General features: G+C 52.6%; 2 protein-coding genes across 11 annotated transcripts; one reads left to right on the top strand and one right to left on the bottom strand.

The window, feature by feature from the left end:
- Window positions 1-86: 86 nt before the first annotated feature.
- On the bottom strand, window positions 87-10,684 carry PPT2 (palmitoyl-protein thioesterase 2). 4 transcript variants are annotated; one of them, XM_002816689.6, is made up of 9 exons: window positions 10,564-10,684; window positions 9,424-9,614; window positions 9,018-9,171; window positions 8,439-8,534; window positions 8,244-8,351; window positions 6,497-6,580; window positions 6,293-6,377; window positions 1,140-1,194; window positions 87-955 (listed from the first exon to the last, which is right to left on the bottom strand). In XM_002816689.6, exons 1-9 carry the CDS (start codon window positions 10,571-10,573, stop codon window positions 812-814), a joined length of 927 nt encoding a protein of 308 aa, XP_002816735.1. In that variant the 5' UTR covers window positions 10,574-10,684; the 3' UTR covers window positions 87-811. The 4 variants fall into 4 exon arrangements, with proteins under 4 accessions (XP_002816735.1, XP_009239988.1, XP_009239986.1 ...); XM_009241713.3 differs by lacking the exon at window positions 10,564-10,684 and adding an exon at window positions 9,955-10,098; XM_009241711.3 differs by lacking the exon at window positions 10,564-10,684 and adding an exon at window positions 9,797-9,931.
- Window positions 10,117-15,842, top strand: PRRT1 (proline rich transmembrane protein 1). 7 transcript variants are annotated; one of them, XM_054557345.2, is made up of 7 exons: window positions 10,124-10,462; window positions 11,028-11,228; window positions 12,032-12,395; window positions 13,622-13,837; window positions 14,484-14,669; window positions 14,808-15,489; window positions 15,603-15,842. In XM_054557345.2, exons 3-7 carry the CDS (start codon window positions 12,377-12,379, stop codon window positions 15,625-15,627), a joined length of 1,128 nt encoding a protein of 375 aa, XP_054413320.1. In that variant the 5' UTR covers window positions 10,124-10,462; window positions 11,028-11,228; window positions 12,032-12,376; the 3' UTR covers window positions 15,628-15,842. The 7 variants fall into 7 exon arrangements, with proteins under 7 accessions (XP_063581516.1, XP_054413320.1, XP_054413322.1 ...); XM_054557347.2 differs by lacking the exon at window positions 10,124-10,462 and adding an exon at window positions 10,663-10,766; XM_054557346.2 differs by lacking the exon at window positions 10,124-10,462 and having other exon boundaries at window positions 10,813-11,228; window positions 12,032-12,112; window positions 12,305-12,395.
- Window positions 15,843-16,547: the final 705 nt, after the last annotated feature.

Raw genomic sequence — 16,547 nt, 5'->3', positions numbered from 1 at the left:
GCATCTGGGCACCCAGGCCTCAGGCTCTGTCCCCACCCTCCTTGGGGAGCCAGGTCCCCTCCACCTGGAAATGAGCCAAGTCACACTGAGGAAATGGAACTTTATTTCCATAAATACAGGGATAACACCTATTCAAGGGTAGTTAAAAGAGGGCCTGGGGCCTCAAAGAAACTAGGCTCTCCCAGGGGGGTACTCCAACACTGATCATAGGGACTGGGGGATCCCCAAACCTGAGATGGGCCTCATAGGCCACAGATATTCCCCAACACTGACACTTCAAGAACGGAACTGTCCCCATAGGGGAGCCTCAGAACCCCACTCTCATGGGTAGTCCCTCTTAGGAGTTGGGAGGGCTGATGACAGGGGACTTTAGAGAAAAAAGGGAACATGGGGAGAAGAGAAGCTAAAAATGTCCTGAGTGGCCTGGAAGGAGACCCCTGTGGTGGGCAGGGGGTGGGTTCTCCACCCATACAGCCAGATACGGAGGAGCAGCAGCAGCAAAAGCAGCCACAAGTTAAAAACATGGTTTCTCACTTCCCAACTTCGGCCTTGAGAGAAAGGGACAGCACGGAGCAATCCCCCAAATGAGAGGACATGAGGTAGGGGAGACCTGGAATTGTCATTCACGGAGGAGCAGAGGAAGGGGGTTCTGGGAGGCCAAGTCTCTACTAAAACCCCGTCTCTACTAAAAACGGGGGATAATATGGGAGCAATGAGGTGGTCACAGGCACACCAAAGCCTGACATCTGCTTTCCAAGGCCACCACTTGGTCTCTGGACCGAGGAGTTCCTGGGGACCCCTGAATATATCCTCAGGAGAGCCAAGGTTCAATGCAGGTCTCATAAAGGGTACGGTTGGAGTGCCAGGTGGTGTGGGAGATTCCGGCCATTGGACACCTCACTATGGCCCCCCGGGCCAATAGAGTCTTCAACCCAAAAGAATCCCGCAGATAAACCTTCAAGGTGGTCGAAGGGGCGTGGAAACATGGAAGAGAGACACAAGGAGAGACAAAGTGAGTTACTGCTGGGATCCTGGACCTCCTCCCCACAGGGTGAACCCTTCAGCTCAGGAGTCACAGAGAGGGCTCTGGAATAAGGTGGGACAGCGGCTAGAAGGGGAAGTAATCCCAGGGGGCTCACCAGTTGCTCCTCCATCTCCAGGACGGTCTCATTTGCATCATAGAAACCAAAGAAGCTACAAAGAGATTTGGGGGGAGGTTATCAGAAGAGCTGGAGAAAATCTGGCCGGGCGCAGTGGCACACGCCTGTAATTGCAGCACTTTGGGAGGCCAAGGCAGGCAAATCACCTGAGGCCAGGAGTTCCAGACCAGCCTGACCAAAATGGTGAAACCCCATCTCTACCAAAAATACAAAAATTAGCTGGGCATGGTGGCAGATGCCTGTAAGCCCAGCTACTCAAGAGGCTGAGGCAGGATAATTACTTGAACCAGGGAGGTGGAGGTTGCATTGAGTCGAGATCGCACCACTGCACTCCAGCCTGGGTGATAGAGCGGGACCCCATCTCAAAAAGGAAAGGAAAGGAAAGGAAAAAGAAAGAAAAAAGAAAAGGAAAAAGGAAAGGAAGAAATCAAGGTGGGCTAAGGTCCCAAAGGAACCCAAGGCCTACTGGAGAGACAGGTAGCAGGGAGGACACTCAAAAATACTTTACTGGATATAATGTACTTCATGAGGTGATACACTGAAGATACAACCTCATTTCTGTAGAAACCCCATCAAAAATGCATTACCGGCCGGGCGAGGTGGCTCACACCTGTAATCCCAGCACTTTGGGAGGCCAAGGCCGGCGGATCACCTGAGGTCGGGAGTTCAAGACCAGCCTGGCCAACATGGTGAAACCCCATCTCTACTAAAAATACAAAATTAGCTGGGCGTGGTGGCTCAAGCCTGTAATCCCAGCACTTTGGGAGGCCGAGGAGGGTGGATCACCTGAGGTCAGGAATTCGAGACCAGCCTGGCCAACATGGAGAAACCCTGTCTCTACTAAAAATACAAAATTAGTTGGGCGTGGTGGGCACCTGTAATCCCAGCTACTCAGGAGGCAGAGGCAGGAGAATTGCTTGATTCTGGGACGCAAAGGTTGCAGTGAGCCGGGATGGCGCCACTGCCGTCCTGCTTGGATAACAGAATGAGACTCCATCTCAAAAAAAAAAAAAAAAAAAAAAAAAATTATTATCTAAGCATGAGGAAATATCCAACTCACACTGAGGGAAATTCTACACAACAGCTGAACAATATGCTTCGAAAATATCAATGTCATGGACAAAGACTAAAAACCATTCCAGATTAAAAGATACTAAAGAGGGCTGGCGCAGTGGCTCATGCCTGTAATCCCAGCACTTTGGGAGACCGAGGTGGGCAGATCACCTGAGGTCAGCAGTTCGAGACCAGCCTGGCCAACATGGTGAAACCCCATCTCTACTAAAAATATAAAAATTAGCTGGGTGTGGTGGCATATACCTGTAATCCCAGCTACTCGGGAGGCTGAGGCACACTTGAACTTGGGAGGCAGAGGTTGCAGTGAGCTGAGATCACGCCACTGCACTCCAGCCTGGCAACAGAGACTTTGTCTCAAAAAAAAAAAAAAAACGGCCAGGTGTGGTGGCTCATGCCTGTAATCCCAGCACTTTGGGAGACCAAGGAGGGTGGATCACCTGAGGTCAGGAGTTTGAGACCAGCCTGGCCAACATGGAGAAAGCCCGTCTCTACTAAAAATACAAAATTAGTTGGGCATGGTGGCGGGCGCCTATAATCCCAGCTACTCGGGAGGCTAAGGCAGGAGAATCACTTGAACCTGGCAGGCGGAGGTTGCAGTGGGCCGAGATTTGCCATTGCACTCCAGCCTGGGCAACAAGAGTGAAACTCCACCTCAAAAAAAAAAAAAAAGATACTAAAGAGACATAGCAAAATCATGCAACTCAAGATCCTGATTTGGATCTTCCACTGTATATTTTTTTCTGTAAGGACAGTTGGAAAAATTTGAGTAATCTGTGAGTGCATATTCAGGGAAATTTGAATCTATGTTTATATTTAAATATAACATTAACATATATAAATAAATGTATATATATTTAGAGAAAAAAGATATTAATGTAAACATGACAAAATGTTAACATTTGCGAAATCTAGGTGAGGAGTATAAATGACTGCTTTTTGCTATTTTGGTAACTTTTTTTTTTTTTTTCTTGAGACAGGGTCTTACTCTGTCACCCAGGCAGGAGTGCAATGGCGAGATCTCGGCTCACTGCAGGCTTGACCTCCTAGGCTCAAGCAATTCTCGTACCTCAGCCTCCCGAGCAGCTAGGACTACAAGGGCACACCACCACGCCCAGCTAATTTTTGTATTTTAGGTAAAGACAGGGTTTTGCCATGTTGCCCAGGCTGGTCTCAAACCCCTGGGCTCACGCCTCGGCCTCCCAAAGTGCTAGGATTACAGGTGCAAACTTTTCTTAAGTATGAAATTATTTCAAAATAAAAAGGTCTTAAAATTTTTTTTTTCTTTTTTTTTGAGACAGAGCCTTGCTCTGTCGCCCAGGCTGGAGTGCAGTGGCACCCTGTCGGCTCATTGCAACCTCCACCTCCTGGTTTCAAGCAGTTCTCCTGCCTCAGTCTCCTGAGTAGCTGGAACTACAGGCGTGCGCCACCAGGCCCGGCTAATTTTTGTATTTTTAGTAGAGATGGGGTTTCTCCATGTTAGCTAGCTGTTCTCGAACTCCTGACCTCAGGTGATCCACCCGCCTTGGCTTCCCAAAGTGCTGGGATTATAGGCGTGAGCCACCGCACCCAGCCAGATGGAGTTAAAATCTTTTAATTAAAAAATATTGACCAGGCAAGGCCGGGCGCGTGGGCTCACGCCTATAATCCTAGCACTTTGAGAGGCCAAGGTGGGTGGATCATGAGGTCAGGAGATCAAAACCATCCTGGCTAACACAGTGAAACCCCGTCTCTACTAAAAATACAAAAAAAATTAGTCGGGCGTGGTGGCGGGTGCCTATAGTCCCAGTGACTCAGGAGGCTGCGGCAGGAGAATGGCATGAACCTGGGAGGCAAAGCTTGCAGTGAGCTGAGATCACGCCACTGCACTCCAGCCTGGGCAACCGAGCGAGACTCCAACTCAAAAAATATATATCTATATATATATATATTGGCCAGGCGCGGTGGCTCACGCCTGTAATCCCAACACTTCGGGAGGCCGAAGCAGGCGGATCACAAGGTCAGGAGATCGAGACCATCCTGGCTAACACAGTGAAACCCCGTCTCTACCAGAAATACTAAAAATTAGCCAGGCGTGGTGGTGGGCGCCTGTAGTCCCAGCCACTTGGGAGGTGTGGCAGGAGAATGGCTTGAACCCAGGAGGCGGAGGTTGCAGTGAGCCGAGATTGTGCTATTACACTCTAGCCTGGGCGACAAGAGCAAAACTCTGTCTCCAAAAAAAAAAAAAGAAAGAAACAGTGACTTGGAACATTAAAAATGTTATATAACCATGAGCTATCACTATCATTCATAGGGTTGTGGTAGATGTGAAATGACATGATGTATATAAAACTCATCACTTACTATTATATTATTACAATATTGTAAGGGATGTCCTGCCTTCACTGAAAACTGTCCAGTGCCTTCCCATCTCACTCAGAATTTTAAAAAAAATCAAAAGCCTGGTTACCAGGACTGTTGGGAAATAGGGATGAAGATATAGATAGATAGATAGATAGATATATATATATATATATATATATATATATATATATATTTTTTTTTTTTTTTTTGAGATGGAGTTTCGCTCTTGTTGCCCAGGCTGGAGTGCAATGGCGCAATCTCAGCTCACCGCAACCTCTGCCTCTCAGGTTCAAGCGATTCTCCTGCCTCAGCCTCCCAAGTAGCTGGGATTACATGCATGCATCACCACACCCAGCTAGTTTTGTATTTTTAGTACAGACGGGGTTCCTCCATGTTGGTTGGGCTAGTCTCGAACTCCCGACCTCAGGTGATCCACTGCCTCGGCCTCCCAAAGTGCTGGGATTACAGGCGTGAGCCACCACACCCGGTCTATTTTTTAATGGGTATACAGTTTCAGTTTGGGGAAAAAGAAGTTCTGGAGATAGATGCTACTGATGGGTGATGGTTTTACAACAATGTGAGTATACTTAATGCCACGAAACTGTACATTTTTAAATGGTTAAAATGGCAATTTTATGTTATGTATATTTTATCACAAAAAAGAAAAGAAAAAAATATCAAGGGCCTTACCTTGGCCTGCTAAGATTTGACATGCCTGGTCCCCTGCTACCACTTTTAGCTCCTCTCCTGTCATCTCCCCAGCTCCTTGTGCACTAGCCGTGCTGGCCTCCTTATTCCTCACACGTGCCTCAGGGCCTCTGCGGGTGCCAGACCTTCTCCCTGGGGGGTTCTTCCACCCAGAGCACAACTCCCTCCTTCACTTTCTTCAGTCTCTAATTGAATGGTGACTTTTCCAGGAGGACTTCTTCGGCCACTATTGAAACTAGGCCCCGGTCATCCTCTAATCCTTTCCTGCCTCATTACCAGACATATATATTTGTATATATGTATCAACTGTCTTACAAACTAGAATATAAGCTACATAACATTAGGGACTTCTCTTTTATTTACCACTGCATCCCCAGGGCCCAGAACAAGCCTGTGCCCATAATGTTGAATAAATATTTGTTGAGTGATTCAAGTAGCTCAGGTGACATTACAGATCACACATGGTGACCTATAACACAGGCAAGCACATAGTTTCATGGAGCCATGGATTTTTTTCTAAGGAGCAGGATGGAGGGGACAAAGCTGGAGGCTGTTATAATAGTCCAGGTAAGTAAAGAGGTGGTAGGAAATGTGATAAAATGGTATAGAACTACATACACACATTGAGCCAATGTGAATTTCCTGGTTTTGATACTGTGCTATAATTACATAGGATGCAACCACTGGGGGAAGCTGGGTGAAGGGCGTCTCTATACTATCTTTGCAATTTCCTATGAATCTATAAGAATTTCAAAATTAAAAGTTTTTATAAAGTGGGGGAGGGGGTGATAGGAATGGAGAGGAGAAGAGTCAGCAGGACTTAGTGACTGGCTTGATACAAGGGGTTGGGATATGACTCCCAGGTTTTGGTCTTGGGTGACATGATGAATGGAGGGGAGGAGCACTAACTGAACAGTGGAAGGAGCAGGCCAGTTTAGGCATGAGATAAAGACCAATTGGGGTTGGGGGATGTCTTTAGCCAATCTTCAGGCCACACAATCCCTTATTACCTGGACTGCCAGGGAGTAATAACACCATCATCAGGGCCCCCAATCAGCACCAGGTGGCCCACACGAAGAAAGTTCTTCCGCCATACTGTAGGATGGGAAGAAGAGAGGCTGAGTCAGCCACAGAGGTCAGGCCAGGTTGGAGAGGGAGACATAGGGAGTCAAAGAAGCAGAAAAAGCAACACAGGTAGGAGCCTGAATTCTCACCTGTGGCATTGGGATGGTCTCTTTCCCCATTGATCAGGGCCAGGAAGCTGCTGGCATTGAGGTACAAGTCATCATGGTGGGGATCTGGGTACAAACGGCAGTTAGAAAAAGAAGCAGAAAAGGGAGGCAAGACTGGTGGTGAAAAGCCCAATAAGGAAGCTGCAGCAATAGTCAAGGTGGATAGTAATAAAATAGTAGTGATAATGTGGGCCAGGTGTGGTGGCTCACGCCTGTAATCCCAGCACTTTGGGAGGTCGAGGCAGGTGGATCATTTGAAGTCGGGAGTTTGAGACCAGCCTGGCTAACATGGCAAAACCCTGTCTCTACTAAAAATACAAAAGTTAGCCAGGCGTGGCAGTGCATGCCTGTAATCCCAACTACTCGGGGCGCTGGAATCACTTGAACCCAGGAGGTGGAGGTTACAGTGAGCCGAGACTGCACCACTGCACTCCATCCTGGGAGACACAGTGAGACTCCATCTCCAAATAATAATAGTAGTGATAACAACTGTAAACATAGTAACAAGTAAAGTACTTTTTTTTTTTTTAGACGAAATCTCACTCTGTCACCCAGGCTGAAGTGCAGTGGCACGATCTCTGCTCACTGCAACATCTGCCTCCCGGGTTCAAGCAATTCTCCTGACTCAGCATCCCGAGTAGCTGGGATTACAAGCATGTGCCCACATTCAGCTAATTTTTTTTGTATTTTTAGTAGAGATGGGGTTTCACCATGTTGGCCAGGCTGGTCTCGAACCCGACCTCAGGTGATACGCCCACCTCCACCTCCCAAGATATTGGGATTACAGGTGTGAGCCACCACACCTGGCAATAGCAAGTACTTTTATCTAGTATCTACTATATGAGCCAGGTACTATTCAAAGTACATTGCATTCATTTATTTATTTAATCCTTACAAGCACCTGGTGAAGTACATGCTATAATACTTTACAGATAAGGAAAACTGAGTAACAGAATGGTTAAGTAACTTGCCCAAAGGCACCCAATAGGGTCAAGATTCAAACCCAAGTATTCTGGCCCCATGGTCTGGTCTAGAGGTTGGCAACTGTGACCAAAGGGCCAAATCCAGCCTGCTACTTGTTTTTGTAAATGAAGTTTTATTGGAACACAGGCACATTCATTCACATATGGTACACGGCTGTTTTCACACTACAACAGCAGAATTGAGGAGTTGTGAAACAGACTATATGTCCTACAAGGTCAAAAATATTTACTCTCTGGCCCTTTATAGACAAGGTTTGCTAACTCCCACATCAGACTAAACCTTCTAAGGCAATAAGATGACACACTTAAAACATTCTGGGCCAGGGGCAATGGTTCACACCTGTAATCCCAGCACTTTGGGAGGCCGAGGCGAGTGGATCACCCGAGGTCAGGAGCTCGACACCAGCCTGGCCAACACGGCGAAACTCCATCTCTACTTAAAATACAAAACTTAGCCGGGCATGATGGCACCTGCCTGTAATCCCAGCTACTAGGGGGACTGAGGCAGGAGGATTGCTTGAACCTGGGAGGCGGAGGTTGCAGTGAGCCGAGATGGTGCACTGCACTCCAGCCTGGGCAACAGAACAAGACTCCATCTCAAAAAAAAAAAAAAATTCTGAACAGAGCCTGTTCAAATAACTCAATAAATGTAAGTTATCTTTATTGTCATCACTGCTATTGGTTGTAGCAGAGGTGGAAGCAACTGACCTGATCCATGGAAACCACAGTTCAGCATCCCCACTCACCATGCCAGTAGTTGCAGATGGAGAATTCCTGGCCCCAGGGGCTGTAGCAGATCCGATAGAGGTTAGACCGCATGGAGGTGGGGAAGAGCCACTTCAAGTAGTCCGTGTCTGGCAAGAGAATGGCAGTGCTAAGTGACCATAAACCTCTGTTCCCCCAAAACTCAGGGCATTCTATGGAGTCTAGTGCCCACTCACCTCCATACTGTCCCATCTGTGGAGAGGAGAGGGAGATGAAAGAATCCACATTGTGATCATCCATGACAGAAAGCAGAGCCCGGCACACAAGGCCCCCTGTAGGCAGAACACCACACTGGGCAAGCACTTAAGGACAGCAAAGCCAGCAGCACCCCCTACCCCCACCACCACACACACATACACAGACACACACAGACACACACTGTACATAAAGGAGACTGAGGCTTACGGAAGGCACACCCTGTGCCAAAAGGTCACACATCATATAAGTGACTGAGCCCAAATTAGATGCTGGGCCTCCTGCCTCTAATTCTAGGATGTTTTTACCTGCCCCATTAGCCCTTATGTCCAAGAACCATGGGTAATAGGAAACAAAGGGGCAGCAGTGTAGGGAGCCTCCCTCCCATTCAAGACAGAGATGAGACCCAGGTGCTGAGGGAAGTCAGAAAGGAGGGGCTCAGGTACCAGGGTTGTGTCTGGAGCAATGTGGTTCAGAAAAAGGGACATTAGGAAGTGTCCCTCAGATAAGGATCAAGCCTCAGATAGGGCTTAGGAGTTAGGGGCAGGGGAGTCGCCTACCCTGCGAGTAGCAGATGAGATGCACCCCTTGAGGGGCCTTTGCCATGATGGGGACCACAGCCTCTCGGAACCCTTGCACCTGTTCCCACAGGGGTCGCAAGCTCTCTCTCCCATCGAAGAGATCGAGCACTGTCACCACAGTCCCGGGGTGTGTCTGTGGGAAGGGGGCAATGCAGCCACCGGGGATAGGCTAAGAAGCTCCCACACGCCACCCCCTGGCCCGCGTCCACAGGTCTATTGTACCCTGCTAGAACCAGGGATCCCGTCCCCCAACTCTCCCCCACGCCAGCACCAGCTCCCTGAGGAACTGGGCAGGCCCAGAGGGGTGGCTTTCAGTTCCCCGCTCTCCCTCCCCTGCCACAGTAGACGCCTCTAACGCCCTGCACCCAGGTGTCCCCTGCCAGACCTCATTGATGTATTCCAGCAGGTGGCGGAAGCTGTACGAGCTGTCGAAGAGCCCATGCACCACGATGACCGGCTTGTAGGACGCGCGGTGGGGCGCGGGGGCTGCAAGCAACAGCAGCGGCAGGAAAGGCAACAAGGGCAGGACCCACGCCGCGGGGAGCCGCTGCCTCCAGAGCCCCAGCATGCTCCCGCCTGAGAAAGGGGTGATAAGGGCCTGTGAGGGAGATGGCAACACCCTCCTCCCTCGGAACAGACGCCCGGCAATCAAGCCACCTCCTCTCGCTTCCACACCAGGTCCGTGTCACAAAACAGCCTACTTTTAACTTACTCCAGCCCTCTCCCTACAAACACACCCCCCCACCACGTTGACGCACCAACGCGCACCCGAAGTCCCGCCCCCAACTCAGCGTTCGGGGGACTTGTTCCCTAGGTCCAGGATCTTCCTAATGCATCGCCCCAGCCATGAACAACGCGGAGTTCTGTAATACCCCTGAGCAGCAGCCCAGGACCCTTGAAGAGTGCAAACTCCCACCTGGCCTGGGTCCGTAGGCCTCGCTCAACCCGCTGTTTGCTTATCCCAAGTCTGGAACCCACGGGGTGGGGGAAGGGTGACGAAAGAGAGCGCAGGGGAATGACGGATGGGAGGGGGAAGGGCGGGCTGCTTGGGGTCGCACAAATCCGTCACGTCCGGGGCTTTCTCTGGCAACCGCGCGAGCGTTCCCCGCAACACAGACCCAGGACAGGAGGGGCAATGGAATATTCCATTGCGCCCTAGGTGCTGGGGAGGAAATAGGCGGAGCGATCCATTTAGGCCAGTGGGGAGAGGAAAAAGCAGCAAACATATTCTGGGAATGGGAAGAAGGCCTCTCCAGGCTTCGTTGCCCCCAGCGACCCAAAGGTCCGATTTCCCCGCCTTGATTCTCCCCACTTCCCCATACAGGCGTCTGGCTCCGCAGCAGAACACGAAGTTTTCATTCCCCAAGGGGCGGCCAGGGGGCGAACTAGGGAAAGGTAGTCCTCTGCATTCTGCCGTGTGCTGGGTGAGTGGCAGGGTGGCCTGGAGGGCTGATGCCAGTCCAGGCGTGACCCTCAACACCCACCCCCACCCCACCCTCCAGTCCGCCCCAGGTCAGCGACTTACAACTCTTCATTCTGAAGTGCGTGTAGTGCCCTTGTCTCCAGAGACGCGGAGAGTCCTCGAGGCCCCTTGAGCTAAGTGCAGCCTGGCCCAGTTTCTCCTGCCCTACTCTACTCCCCTCCCTATAAGCGACCCACCCTCAAGGGGCGGAGGGCGCGTAGGGATGCGCTGACTCATGCCCGCGTAATTTCGACCAGTCTTTCAACGTGAGCGACCCCTAGAATCTGGCTCTCTGAGTTATCTGTGGGTGGCTCCCTACCGAGACCCCCAGGCGCCCCATCTCTCCGCCTGTGACCCCTACCCGACACCCTAGTGCCTCAGGGCTTTTACTTGTTAGGGCTTTTACTTAGCATTTAAAAACGTTTCTCTAGAGATAAGGATTTATCAGCATGTCTGAGCCCCTCTCTCTGTTTACAAGGTCATTGCTTGGTCTAAATTTGTCTCAGTCAAACCATTTTTGCGCTCAGAATGGTGCAGAGTGACGATGGCGTGGCGGTAAGGGGTTGAGGGCTCACGCGAACGCCTAAGTGACCAGAACGACTGGTGTGAAACCGTGATCTGACTCTCTGGAGCCTGGGACTGGTTTCAGCGAGAGCCTCTGTACTGCTCTGTAGTCTCCGCTAGGACATGGACGAAAAGGGACGCAGCCGGGAGAGCGACTGCCCCAGGTGGGGGCTGGGGGGACGTAAGGGAAGAATAATGATTATCTGGCTATGTTTTTGTTTTAAAAAAAAAAAAAACTGGTGTAAATCTCCATAGACTTCCTATCCTCGCTCCCTTCACCCACCCACGCGCTCCCAAGATGCAATAAGCAAATAAAAAGACTAATAACGCTGTACCGCAGGTCGACTCAGGAGGTGGAGATGCGTCTTGGTGGGAGGTGGTGGGTGGGAGTAGGGGGGTTTAGGGAATGGATCTGAACATTGACCGGCCCAGAGACTCTAAGCAGCCTCAAAAGCAAAGGGAAAGTGGGGGAACAAGCACACATTACCAACAGAGCTGCCAGAAATGAGCAGTTAAGTCATACCCCCTACCCCCTCCAAAAGAGCTTCAGCTCCTTAGTCCTGGAGGAAGAAGGTATGTATGCACACCGCCCAAACTCTCTCTCCCTTTCCCTCCAAGGCCCAGCTCCCCCTGAATTACAGACCTGGGCCTCCCTCTTTACTGCTAGGTTGGCAGGTTCACCATACCCTGGGAACTTTTCAGACCATCGCAGTTCTGAACTCTGCACAATTCTCTCTCACACACAAGTATTTATCTCTTCTAAAGAGGAGGAAACTGGGGCCAAGGATTTGGGAGAAGACCCTGGCAACTTGCAGGGAGCTAAGAGGGGGAGACGACCTGCCTCTGGAGGCACCTGGGTTATTAACTCCACTGAGAACCTGTTCACTTCCTCCCACAATACAATCACTAAGTGAGTCTTGGAGGGGGAGACTCCAGAGAGTTCTCTCTCCCTCCTTCCTTTCCTTAGTCCCACCCGCCTCGCCTGGTCTAGCCTCCGTGTTTCCATGACAACTCCAAAGGAGCCCAAACTGGGGGCTTGAATGCCGGGGTGAGAGGAGGAGAGAGGTGGTCCGAGAGCAGAGAGAGACCGAGTGGGAAACGTCTGAAGCGCTCCCCCTCCCTCGCCTCGGTCCCTTTAAGCTCCCCCCCTCCCCGCTCTCCCTCCGCCCGCCCCCCCCCCGCCCCCCCGCCGCTGCCTTCATCTCTCCATCTCTGCGCTGCTGCCGGCTGCGCCATCCAGCACCCAGACTCCAGCACCGGCCAAGGACCCCTACTCCGGCTGCAGAGACCCTGTCCCAGCGAGACCGCAGGCATGTCATCCGAAAAGTCAGGTAAAAACAATAACAAAACCTCCCACTCCCTCCACTGTCTCCAGACTCTCCGTCCCCCTTGCCCCAACCCCCTCCCTTACCCGTCCTCAGCTGTGGTTCTATTTCATTTCCCTTCTCTCCAGCTCTCAACACTCCCCCAGTCCTCCTCTTCTTTCTGTCTCCCCCTTTCTCTTCCTTTCCTCTTTCCAGTCGCAGCCTCTGCCCCTTGCCAACAACATGGGCAGGGGGGTAGGTTGAGAAGGTGAAGGAGCTACAGCCAGGTTCTGCAGGGATGGCATCATTGGGAGTGACAGATGGACAATCACTGGCTGGCATGGAGACATCCTGTGGGGAAATATGGAGACATGACCAGATGGGGGTTGTCAAGGGAGCAAAATCCAGAGGGCTCTTCTTAATCTGCCCTAAAAGAGGTCCCGAGATTCTCACAGAGGCTGGGGCACTCCTCCCCCCACTGAAGGAACAGCAGAGTGGAACACATGTCATCCCACATGTGTTTATACAACTGTTGAATTGAGCACATATTAACACAGGGTTGCATGTCTATGCATACGCACACACAGGACTAGCTCCGATAGGCCAGCCCAAAGGCAGCTATAGCAAAGGAGAGGGGATTGGGTCTGCAGGTGAGAGCTGGGTGCATGGTGATGAAAAAGACAGAAAAGAAGCAGACCAGAGTTGTGACCTCAAAACTAGATTGGAAGGAAGAAGGAGGGGGGCAGATGGCCTAGATACAGCCCCTCTCTTGCCCCCTCAAATTAGAGATGGTTTCTCACCCGTCTCTCTCTGTGTGTCTCTCCCATTATCTTTCTCCATCCCTGACCGGCTGTGTTTCCCCTTACCCCCTCCTCAACTCATCACTGTGTCATCTTTCGTCTTATACTCTCCTCCACTCACCTCCCCCAGGACTCCCAGACTCAGTCCCTCACACTTCTCCACCGCCCTACAATGCCCCTCAGCCTCCAGCCGAACCCCCAGCCCCACCGCCACAGGCAGCCCCTTCCTCACACCATCACCACCACCACCACTACCATCAGTCTGGCACCGCCACCCTCCCGCGCTTAGGGGCAGGGGGCCTGGCCTCTTCCGCGGCCACCGCTCAGCGCGGTCCCTCCTCCTCCGCCACGCTGCCGAGGCCCCCCCACCACGCCCCTCCCGGCCCTGCTGCCGGGGCACCCCCACCCGGCTGCGCTACCTTGCCCCGCATGCCACCCGACCCTTACCTGCAGGAGACTCGCTTCGAGGGCCCACTTCCCCCGCCTCCGCCCGCTGCCGCCGCCCCGCCCCCGCCAGCGCCAGCCCAGACTGCTCAGGCCCCCGGCTTCGTGGTGCCCACGCACGCGGGGACTGTGGGCACGCTGCCGCTGGGGGGCTACGTAGCGCCCGGATACCCCCTGCAGCTGCAGCCCTGCACTGCTTACGTGCCGGTCTACCCGGTGGGCACGGTGAGTGCCGGGCAGACAGGGGCATGGGAAAGAGTGGGGCGCGATACAGGACTTGAAATTGGGGATACGCTGGGGGCTGGTAGGATAGAGGAACAAGGGCAGGGAACAGGTAGTGTTCCCGGGACAAGCCCTAGAAAGAAGGGAGCCTGAGACAGGAAGGACTAGGGAGAGACCCAGGAGTAGGAGTCTACTGGTGCCCAAAGTCAGGGCCTGGGAGGGGGATCGGAGCCTAGAGGTTCAGAGGAGGTCTGAAAGTAGGAAACCGCCTGGCGAGGGAGGGGAGGGAATGGAAGCTGGGAACCAAGAGGGATGTGGGAGAAGCCTGGGACTAAGTGGGTAGGGGAGGCCTGGTAGGTGTCTGGAGGGAAGAAACAAGGTCTGACGTGAGGCCAGGACAGCCCCAGTGGGACCATACCTTGCAGGAGAGAATGTAGAAAGCCCAAGAATATGGTGGTTAATGAAGCAAGGAAGGGAGGAGAGGGGCTTAGGTGGAATTTATGGGTGTCCTGGAAGGGTAATGGGTGCTTCATTTTGAGAAGCCATAGGTAAAAATTGTGCTTTTAAAGCCACTCTGCCAGCCGCCCAACGCTGGTAGGCTTGGAGAGGGTCGGAGTGATGCCCCTTCCCCCCAAATTTCCTTCCACAGCCATATGCAGGCGGGACCCCGGGGGGGACAGGAGTGACCTCCACTCTCCCCCCGCCGCCCCAGGGCCCAGGGCTGGCCCTACTGGAGCCGAGGCGCCCGCCACACGACTACATGCCCATCGCGGTGCTGACCACCATCTGTTGCTTCTGGCCTACTGGCATCATTGCTATCTTCAAGGCCGTGCAGGTAGGGGGCAGGGGCATACTCGGTTTGGGGGCGGGGACAGGGAGTTCTGGGCGTTCTGGGGACCATCTTAGAGAAAGGCTGAGGCGTTCGAACGAGGCCGCAGTTCTTTGACCTCCTTCCCCCACCCCTCCTCCGTAGGTGCGCACGGCCTTGGCCCGCGGAGACATGGTGTCGGCCGAGATCGCTTCACGCGAGGCCCGGAACTTCTCCTTCATCTCCCTGGCCGTGGGCATCGCGGCCATGGTGCTCTGTACCATCCTCACTGTAGTCATCATCATCGCCGCGCAGCACCACGAGAACTACTGGGATCCCTAAAAACACCCCCGGTCCGGCCCCACTCTGCGCCCCTCGATCTCCCAGGCTCTTTCTGCAGTCATACCGCGGACCCAATGGGCGCCCTGCACACCCGTTTCTGGGGCCGTCAGACTTGGCTACATCGTAAACTCCGCCTCCACGGAACGTCTCGCCTTGCGAGCAAGCTCCGAATCCAGTTCCTCAGGAACCCCTCCAAAACCCACACCCCCAGGGACGCCGCTTTCCGGGATCCCAGCCAAACGCGGGACCCTCAGTCGCTCCAGGCCCCCTCACCCTCAAAGTGTAGCGCCCCCAACCGAGCAACCTCGGTTTGGTCCCTAAAACCCCGCCTCCTCTATAAGCTCCGCCCCAGCTCTGACAAAACCCCGCCTCCAGGTCGGCAGGCTCCGCCTTCTTTTCTTCTCCGCGGGGTGATTCAGTCCAGTGATTGGGTTTGTGGCTCCAGGCTTCACCCACAGACGGACAGACCCCTCCCTTTCTTCCGGCAAAAGGACAGAGCCCTAGGGTAGTAAGGCCCCCACACTCCTGTTTTTTGCAAGTACATTTTTGTCCCTCCTCCACCCAGGTCTCTGCCTATTTTCTTGCTAATCCCAGAACCTTTCCTTTTGTTTTTTTAAGGACATTTGGGAAGTTCCTGGTGTAGGACCCTTCTCCCTGGGATAAGAAACCTGCCTGTAAACGCTCTGTAAATACTCCCTTCCACCCACCCCAGCCCCTGGGCAGCCGGGCAGAAGGGAATCCAGGCTATGGACCTCCCAAGTCCCCGCTCCCCGCTCCCCTCGGCGGCCCCGCCTTGTTCTGATCTGTGTGTGAGTGTGTGTGAACTTCTGAAAGACAATATTAAAGAGACTTAGTTGATTTATCGCCCGCAATTCCAAAGACTGCGGCCCCGCAAAGACCCTCCCCCGTTTTGGTTCCCCCTTTCACTTCCCTTCATCTCCTCTCCCAAGGAAAAAAAAGAAAACCCGACAGAGACTAACGTGAGGGAGACAGATTCCCAGATCGCCAGAGAGACACATGAATATGGGGGAGGGAGGGGAGTTCCCTGGGAATCCACCAAGGAAGACCTTGGGGTCCATTCTCAGTGAGGCTTTATTTTCTCAGTGAGGCTTTATTTCCCCAGTACCCCTTTTCCATTCCCTACTATCCCCAGAACTCCAGGAAGACAGGAGGACAGAGAGGGCAGACCATGGTGAAGAAGCTGGTCAAGGATAGAGTGATGGGGGCCAAGAAGAGATGCCAGCTGCCCATAGCTGTTCCTGACTGTGGGCTGGAGGGTGGCAGACAACTTGGATTAGAGCCCCACATGCTGGACTGTAGGGGGTATAGGAAAGGCAAAGAGAGCAGATTGCTGTGGGAGCCCAGGGAGGAGGTCAATGGCCTCTCAAGTCTCCCTGGGACTAGTTGCCCTTTCCTATCCTGAGGTCAACCAATAGGCCTCTTTTGTGAGGGGAGTGGAGATTAGGGGATGGTGCCAGCAGTGGGCTTGGGTCTTTGGTTGTACACCCACAGGACAGGGTCCTAACCTAATTTATGCATTTATGCAACATGCAGACTCCATGC

Source organism: Pongo abelii, chromosome 5, assembly GCF_028885655.2.
Source record: "Pongo abelii isolate AG06213 chromosome 5, NHGRI_mPonAbe1-v2.0_pri, whole genome shotgun sequence".
In the NCBI taxonomy this organism is placed as follows: domain Eukaryota; kingdom Metazoa; phylum Chordata; class Mammalia; order Primates; family Hominidae; genus Pongo; species Pongo abelii.
Note: the sequence above shows the minus strand (reverse complement) of the source record. Positions and strands in the feature narration are given on the sequence as shown.

Bases quoted from the DNA above. Each gene is read 5' to 3' on its own strand.
- PPT2 (XM_002816689.6), bottom strand. The intron at 9,172-9,423 runs GTCTGGCAGGGG...CCCTTCCCACAG, and splicing joins TGCTGGAATACATCAATGAG to ACACACCCCGGGACTGTGGT. The intron at 8,535-9,017 runs GTAGGCGACTCC...TTCTGCCTACAG, and splicing joins TCTCATCTGCTACTCGCAGG to GGGGCCTTGTGTGCCGGGCT.
- PRRT1 (XM_054557345.2), top strand. The intron at 13,838-14,483 runs GTGAGTGCCGGG...TTCCTTCCACAG, and splicing joins CGGTCTACCCGGTGGGCACG to CCATATGCAGGCGGGACCCC. The intron at 15,490-15,602 runs GTAGTAAGGCCC...TGTTTTTTTAAG, and splicing joins CAAAAGGACAGAGCCCTAGG to GACATTTGGGAAGTTCCTGG.